The following is a 9,003-nucleotide window of genomic DNA, read 5'->3' as shown; positions in this document are numbered from 1 at the left end:
CCTGCTGCCGGCGACGACAACGAGCACCATGACGCCGACACAAGACCGACACATTTCCAACGACCAATCGATTCTATCCCCTTTTCTGGCTCTAAACTTCCCAAATAGTTCACCGTGAACCTCGTCGGCACACCACCATTGCTCCTCCATCATATCTCGCTCGTCGACGGTGCTTCTTTCCATCCCATCTTCGCCCCTCTCTCTTTCGATGCAGATTCAATCACCATCGCTTGTTTTCAGTTGTCGTCGGCGTACCGTCGTTAACTCTTGTCCATCATAAAGTGATATTTGGATGGTCCTCACTAGTCACCATCATCGACAGAAGGTAACGTTAGAGGTCAGGCCAAACTCCGGCAAGCACTGTTATGATCTCGCCATTATCCCTCCTGCTTTTCTTTTATCCAGCTTTTTCACTCATCAGATCTACTGACAAACCATCACCACTGAGCACGGTTCATCATCACAACGATCCTGATTTCTTGGGATTTTGAATTATATTCAATGATCTAGAATTCAATTTGATTTTAAATGTAGGCGAATTTTCAGTCTGATTTTTATTATTGAACGTTTTTCTTTCCGACATGGAAAATTGATATATATATATATATATATATATATATATATATATATATATATATATATATATATATATATATATATAGTAATGGGATCAAGTGAGTATACCCTAAGTATTGAGTCCATAAGTCTTCATCCAAGCCATTGAATGGGGAAGATGAGCGGCTTAGATTAAAAGCTAAAAATGGTGATTAATAAACTAATTTAACATTCCCTCTCTCTCTCTACCCACACTAATTAATCACTAAAACATCGTAATTATTCACTATTTTAATATATATAGTTTTCCACTCATTCACTTCTCTCTTATCTCACACAATTTCATTTCTGTCACCCACTTCTCTCTCAAAACCCAAATAAATAAATAAAAAAACCCAAAAAATCCAAAATAAATAACCCCCAAAAAATCTCCTCTCTTTTTCCCTCACCAACCCACACCCACCACCACCACCACCTCCACCTCCGACGGCCACCATTCGGCCATCACCTCACCCTCATCATCTCCTTCTCCGTCAACCACCAACCACCACTCACGTAACATCTCCCTCGACCTTCCCCCTTCCTCGCTACCACCACGACCACTGTCGCATCTCCCTCCACCTTCCTCGACCTCCCTCCTTCACCAGCAGATATGCCGCCTCCCTCCTTCACGCCCCAACTGCCTACACGAACACCTCACACACGGACTACTCCAACGCCACCACCACACCACCTCTTCTTCTTCCTCCTCCTTCCATCTCTCCTCCTCTACCGCGGCCCACTTCTTCTTCTCATATTTTTTTTTGTGTTTCCATATTTTTTTTTGGTTTTTTTATTTTTTTTCCTCTTCTCTCTTTATTGTGTGGTTTATTTTTAATGCTTCTCTTTATATTATTCCTTCATTGTGGGGTTGTTGAATGTTCTTCTATTTTATTTATTTATTATTATTATTATTATTATTATTTCTATTATTCTAGATACCTTATTTCTACACCTCCCGCCAACCACCCAGTGATGATTGGGCCGCATGTTTGATACGCGGAACGATTTATGACAGTCCGTAAGTTCATTGATAAGTAATAGCTCAAACACTCGAGTCAACCCCTTGGTCGTCATCTACGCACCGATATTGTCGTTTTGATAGTAATTAGAGTTCATTTGGAGTACGGGTCAAAAACCGCTTCATTTTCTAAAAACCGTTTAAATGCCAAGTCGGAATATTCCGGAATGTTCTAGAATTCTCTGGATATTTATTCCTAATTAAAATATATATTTTAAGTAAATATCTTCCGTATATTGTGTTTTATAGAATAAGGAAGTGTATATCTACCGAAATTCCATAATAAAACGCAGAAATCTCTCTTGCTTAGGAGGAAACCTCTGGGGAAATGATGCAGCAGGTGTTATGCCTATTCGAAGGATCACAATGGCTGTTGCGCCTCTTCTCTAGCCCTCTTTTCACGTTTTACAGAATATTTCCGTGATTTGTTTCTAAATCCGTGTCATTCCTAAACTCTTCCATATGTTTAGTATAAATAGAGGCCTCCGACGTCCATATTTGACACGCGAGTGTTCCGCCCCTTCTCTTCTCTCTTTGCATTCTAGACTATGCTATTACTTTCGACGCCTACATGCTTGATCAATCGACCATGTAAGCTAAGATTATTCTGAGTCCTAGTCACGTTGCATAGAACGACCCATTTGACCAACTCCACCTTTAATCAACCTAATCAATCTACTAAATCCTCTAACGAGGGCACTTTCCACGCATATTCGAGTCGAGAAATCACTAAAACGATAACTTTAGTCAATCACGTTTCGTCAAACATGTAAGTCTGAGGATGTAAATCCCATTTTATTATTGTACCCTTTATTTTGTATCAATTATTGTTGATCTATATCAAAAGCACGTTCGAATACCGATTTAAAATCAATCTTTTAAAACCATTTTATAAAAGTGCAGATGTCAGACGTCGAGAAGAAACGCATCAGCAGTTGCGCCTCTTCGAAGGATCGCAGCTTTGTTGCGCCTCTTCCAGAGGCTGCTTGTTGCTCCTGCTCTTCTTCTTCTTTCTGCAAGTTTCTCTTTTTTTTATTTCTTTCGTTTTTATTTGTTTTCTTTGTTGTTTCAGTATATAAATCGTGTTTTTAACAAATCCTTTTTATTACAATGTTTAACTCGTCCTTAATCCCGAGTAATTCAATACTTGCAGGTTTTTGCCGTTTTAATTCAAATGGATTCTTCAGGGTTTTGACTGGTTCATGTCGAGGTTCTGGAATCCTAACTTGATACTTGAGTTTTTTTTCGAGTCTTATTTGTCCAGTTTCGTCTTAATTTAACCTCAAGTTTTCGCCTTCTTGTATTTCCGACACGAGTTAATCATAATCATGTAAACCGCTGTAATTTCTCGTTTTAATTCGTTTTATGACTTTTCCAGATACATATAATCGGTTAAAACACTTCAATTCGAGTCTAATATCGATAATTCATCCTAAATCAACCAACGAACGATAACGGTGTTGCGGTTCTGACTTCACAGCCAGAACCCAGCTCTAGAACAGACGCAGGAAGTGTTGCGCCTCTTCCAGAGGACGCAGCAGATGCTGCGTCTGTTCTGGGTTGGTTTATATCTCTGAACTTTTTCTCGCTTTGACGAAGCTCTTAATTACGGTTCAAATCAACTATTATTCATATTATCACCTCTAATCTGACGTATTTTCGTATTTTAATTCTAATTTTGTTTTGCTTTTATTTTCTTCTTTGGAATCCCGTCTTCAAGCGTGCTTTTGACGTAGATCAAATAATGATTGTAACTTTTTTAATTAATTCATTTATCGTAATTATTACTATGTATGATTTAGTTGTATGCCATTCACAGGTATTGAATCTAACTTCTAACTTCAACCAAATTGAGTGCTAAAACACGTGTTCACCGACAGAGTATAATTTCATATGCTAGGATTAATCTATATTTGTTGCATTGCATGCATTACATTGACAACATATTAAATATGAACAAATTCCCTAATCATTAGTAGAGGCCGCTATCGAGGTGGGCGGGATTAGGTGTTCGAATTAAAGAGCTTCCTAATACGTACCTTCACCCCTTACTTCAGTTATCTCTGGATATCCGTGTCCGTTGGCATCTTCGAGAGTCATTCTATACATAGAATGCTAAGGGTAACGAGTATTCGAACGGTTTCCAATTTTTCCACAATAAATTGGTGGCGACTCCACAAATGCATGCTTATTCAACCTTTCACCAGTTTCAATGCCTCACAAATCGGTAACGGCCCATGACATGCTTTGGCAAACCAAGGTTCCATGGGAGAAGTGTCGCCGCCTTAAACCCAACGCGCAGGTGCGCGCGGCGCGGGTGGCCCATGTCCACAATTATTATTATTATTATTAATAATTTTTTGTTTTTGTTTTTTTTTTTTTTCAGAAAAGAAAGGATCAATATATATAATTATTAAAAAGGATGATACAAGACCCTAACCAAAACTTTCCTACAAGGGAGACCAGATTAGTCCCCTCAAAGTACCAACTAAGAAGGAGCACCAGCTAGTTCTGGTTACCCTCTTTTAAAAAATACCAGACGCACATAAGTATCAAAGATAATCCTATAGGAAATCCTGACAGGTTCATTCTTTTGGGCATAGAAAATGCGTGCATTCCGTTCCCTCCAGAGATGATAGATAGTAGCCACCAAAGTGCAAATCCGTCTGCTCCTAATAGCATCCACCCCACTATTATGAACCGTATGCCAATCCAAAACCTGAGACAATCGAAGAGAAGGCATATACGAGATCATGGCCCAACCTTCCACAGTAGACCACACTGCAGAAGAGAAGGAGCATAGGAAAAACAAATGCTCTAGACTTTCATTATCATTCTCACAAAGGGCACACCTGTTGACAAAATGCATTCCACGAGTAACAAGGTTCTCAATGGATGGAATTTTGTTCTGAATTACCATCATTGCAGTAAAAGCATGCTTAGGAGCACACATAGAGTTGTGTATGATGTTGGTCCAAGGCAAGATAGGAGAAGAGGCTCTGAACAAGTCGTAAATCTCCCCCTCCTGTAAAGTTCCATGCTTAGTACAGCTATGAAGCTTTTGAATAGCCTGAGTTGGTGAACCAGTGATAGATACAAGAGCATCCCTCACTTTGAGTACATTACCCCAGTACCAAGAGTGGTTAGAGTGAAGAGTAGCCTGCCAGAAATCAATACCCTGAAGAACATATTGCTATATCCACCTCACCCATATGCTCTCAGGCCTGTTCACTAGTTACCAAATCCATTTAGTCAACTGAGTATAATTCCAAGCCTGGATATCTTTTATATTGATGCCACCCTCCTGTTTAGGCCTGCACATCATTTTCCAGCTCATAAAAATCCAATGTCTACCTCCCTCATTGATGCCCCATAAGAAGTCTTTACAAATTCTGCTAAGCTTCTTAATTATACCCTTAGGCAAGAGTACACTTGCCCCCCCCCAGAAATTGTGAATACCAAAGATAATAGAATCAATCAGCTTAGCTTTGCCAGCATAGCTAAGACAATGATTGGCATAATGATTAACCTTAGCATGAACTTTGTCCAACAGAGGCATAAACATAGCATTTACCAAACTGGAGGAGTACATAGGAAGACCTAAGTACTTGAAAGGAAACTCACCCTCAGTGTAGCCAGTAGTTTGCAAAATCAGGCTCCTAACTGAGGGAAGGACAACACCAAAATAAAGGCAAGACTTCAGAGGGTTAGCCTGAAGCCCAGAAACAGCAGCAAAAGAATCCAGGCAAGAAGCAACAGCAGCCACAGAAGGCACATCTCCTCGAGTGAAAACAAGCAAGTCATCCGCAAAAATTAAATGTGTGAGTTTTAGCTTCACACATTTGGGATGGTAAGAAAATCCAGGATAAAGAGGGAGAGTCCTGAGCATCCGTGACAGCACTTCCATACATATCACAAAGAGATATGGGGAAAGAGGATCACCCTGTCGCGGACCCCTCTTGCTAGGGAAGAAGCTCTCAACAGAGCCATTAATGAGCAAGGAAAAATGGGGAGTAGTGACGCAAGCAAGAATCCAATTAACAAAGATTTGAGGAAACTTGAGTTGCAGCAGACACTCTCTGAAGAACCCCTAATGAACAGAGTCAAAAGCTTTCTTTATGTCGACCTTGAGAATGCATCTAGGGGTAAGATGAGCTCGACCATATTTAGAAGCTAACTCATGGGCCAACATGGAATTGTCAAAAAGGTCTCTATTATGCAGGAAAGCAGCCTGCTCAGGGCCAATAATGAAATCCAAGGCAAGTTTGAGTTTAGACACAAGATTCTTACTTACCACTTTGTAGAAAGTTGTACAACAGGTAAGAGGTCTAAAGCCAGTCACAGAGGAAGGGGTATCCTTCTTAGGGATCAGAACCAGTTAGGTAGCATTAGCAGCTTTAGGGAGTTTCCCCTTACTGAAGAATTCATGAACAACAGAAAGGAAGTCCACGCCAACAACCTCCCAAGCATCAAGGAAGAAGCCAGAAGAGTAGCCATCAATCCTAGGGCTTTTATTCCTATCAATAGTTTTCAGAGCATTGATAATATCCTGATTAGAAATAGGCTTGATGAGGTCAGGATACAAGTGCTCAGGAACAGTGTTAGATGAGAACAGGTCACTGGGTAAATCTTGCACAGGACCAGACTCACCCAGTAGCTGCTTGTAGTAGGCCAAGAACCCAGAAGCAACTGCCTGCCTACCTTGACACTGATGTCCATCCATGTCAGAAATACACCCAACCGTATTGTTGGCCTTTCTGTCTGAAATCTAAGCATATAAGAATTTTGAACTGGTATCATTAAATTGCAGGTTATGAACCTTAGCTCTTTGCTGAAGAAATTGCAGTTCAGCTTTTTTGAGAAATTCATAAGTAGAGGAAAGCTCTTTTTCCTGAGTAACCAGAGTGGTCTCCAAAGGAGAATCATGGAGTTTGCATTGACAAGAGAAAAGCTCCTGCTTAGCCATCTTAACTCTAAAAGTGAGGTGGGTGAACTCATCTCCATGAAGAGTTTTAAGAGTAGCCTTGAGCCCTTTAAGTTTCTGGAAGAGGATGCTAATGTAACTACCATAGCAGGTTCTATCCCATCCATTCTTAACATGACTCAAAAAATAAGGAGAAGAAGCCCAACAGTTAAGGTATTTGAAGTTTTTCCTAATAGTATGGGAAGTAGAAGCCATTGTAACCAAGATAGGAGAGTGATCAGACACTCCAGCAGGAAGAAAAACCACAGAGGATTGCAGTTGATTAAGCTAAGTACCAGACACTAAAGCTCTGTCAAGCTTAGCCCATCTGATAGCCCCATCTTGCTTGTTACACCAAGTATAATGACAACCAGTAGCTGGGTGATCACTAAGCCCAGTCATAGCAAGACAATTCCTAAAATCATCCATATCACCTACATGTAGATGAGCACTGCCTATCCTTTCATCAAAGTTAGCCACAACATTGAAATCACACATACAGAGCTAGGGGTGAGTAGTAGAAAGGGAAATGTGGTAGAGATGATCCCAAAGAGCCCTTCTAGCAGATCCCCTATTGAGGCCATAAACAAAAGTAACTTCCAATTGCTATTGAGTTATGGTATGCAAAAGAGCACAGTGAATATGCGAGTTGATTTACTTAGAACAGACAGAGTAACAACAAGAGGAGACCAAAAAACCCAAATGCGACCATTAAGAGAAACATCATTATTATTGACCATACAAAATTGAGAAAAATTATTACTGACAGACTGAACAGCATTGTCCTTGACATGGGTTTCAAGTACAGCACCACAGTGTATCTTATTAGCCAGCATAAAGTGTTAAACCTCATGGTGCTTTATTGGATCATTGAGACCCCTAATGTTCCATGCAAACAGATTCATAAGAGGATGTTCCACCTCCAGAATCCACCAAATCAACCCTAATAGTCTGAGTTTCCTCAAGAGCCACTTCAACATTAGATGCTTGTAACACTTCAAACCTATTAGCCAAATTAGTTACTACCACTTCTTTTCTATGAGTCGCAGTCCGAGATTTAGAAGGAGAGATGGGGATACTTTTATCCTTACCCAAATGCTGAGAGGGGGGGGGGGTATTAAGAGGCTTTGCTGGTTGGTCAACAGCTTTCATATGTTGAGAAGCAGCAGCAGAGGGTTCCTTAGCCTTAGGCTTGTATGCCATTTTAGGTTTCAGCTTGGGGCATCTATCCTTAGTATGTCCTATCCTTTGACAAGTTGAACAAAAGTAGGGCAGCCATTCATATTCAATTTTATGAAGAACAATACCACGATAAGGGGTACTAAGCTTGACAGCCTTGGGAAGTTCAATGGATAAATCAACATCAACCAGAATACGAGCAAAAACAAGTTTGGTTTTGTTTGTGGTGTGTTCATCAGCACAAATGGGGTTTCCTATAGTACTAGCTACTTTACTGAGAGCAGCTTGGGACCAGAAGCAGGGGTCAAGGTTAGGTAATAAAACCCAGACAGGGACATGAGTGACCTGCAATTGCTCAACTATTGTAGGGGACCATTCCTTAAAACCCAGTGGATAACCATTTAGATTCCAGACATCTGACCTAATTTTCTCCATGTCCTCTTTAATTTCAAAGCAAAAGTAGTACCAACCCCTAGAGAAGTAAAGAATCTGAGGAGCTGTAATGTGAGACCAATATTTAGTGACTAAACTTTCCATTTGCACAACAGTGGTTTGCTTACCCAAAACAGACCCAACTAGTGTGTTCTGCCAGTGCTCAAGAGCAGGAGAAATATCATCCTCATCCAAAATAACAGTTTCTGTTGGAATATGTGTCTTCCGACAATAATGCGATCACAACTGTCGATCTTGATGATCACATGTTTAAATCTCGTTTCAAGAATACATGTGGGATGTAATATTTTACAGTCAACTGGTCCACACATATCGGTAATGATTGGCTGACAAGAGTTTGACATTATTGTCGTGCGACGGTGGTGATCACTTGATCTCCTTAGGTCATACCTAAAGGGTAACACTCTTAATTGATTATTTAATTGATCGTATGTCGATACGGGTTAATTAAATTATTTAAAATTGACGGACGATTTTGTGAGTATTATTGACGTGTCTTATTGTAATTCGATTAAATAAGATATAGTCTAAGTAATCAAATTGTTTTATTACTTAGATAAAATTATTGTTTAGGAAACAATTGAAACTGAATGAATAATTTATTATAAATACAAGACGTTGTGATTTATAATTGATAAACCGTTTTGGTACAAGTAATTACGAATTACTAGTCGATTTTGTAAATGACATATTTTATGAGTATGTTGATTTTTAATATGTTAAAAACACATTACATTGTGACATGTCATGTAACATGTGACAATTGACAATTGACAAATGACAAAATAAAAAA

General features: G+C 39.6%; 2 protein-coding genes across 2 annotated transcripts in view; both read right to left on the bottom strand.

Annotated features, from left to right (window-relative positions):
* LOC141628732 (uncharacterized) overlaps positions 1 to 5,522 on the bottom strand; it is a 20,285-nt gene extending 14,763 nt beyond the window's left edge. The window contains exons 1-2 of the mRNA XM_074441830.1: positions 4,890 to 5,522; positions 4,152 to 4,775 (exon numbers count right to left, since the gene is read on the bottom strand). Of these exons, the coding sequence (XP_074297931.1) occupies positions 4,152 to 4,775; positions 4,890 to 5,522 (1,257 nt within the window). The remainder of the gene's footprint in view (positions 1 to 4,151; positions 4,776 to 4,889) is intronic.
* A 471-nt stretch (positions 5,523 to 5,993) lies between these two features.
* Positions 5,994 to 6,794, bottom strand: LOC141628731 (uncharacterized). Its single transcript, XM_074441829.1, has 2 exons — positions 6,435 to 6,794; positions 5,994 to 6,383 (listed from the first exon to the last, which is right to left on the bottom strand). Exons 1-2 carry the CDS (start codon positions 6,792 to 6,794, stop codon positions 5,994 to 5,996), a joined length of 750 nt encoding a protein of 249 aa, XP_074297930.1.
* Positions 6,795 to 9,003: the final 2,209 nt, after the last annotated feature.

This window comes from Silene latifolia, chromosome Y (genome assembly GCF_048544455.1).
Source record: "Silene latifolia isolate original U9 population chromosome Y, ASM4854445v1, whole genome shotgun sequence".
NCBI classification, from domain to species: domain Eukaryota; kingdom Viridiplantae; phylum Streptophyta; class Magnoliopsida; order Caryophyllales; family Caryophyllaceae; genus Silene; species Silene latifolia.
The sequence above is the reverse complement of the archived record's forward strand: the minus strand, read 5'-3'. Positions and strand labels throughout refer to the sequence as shown.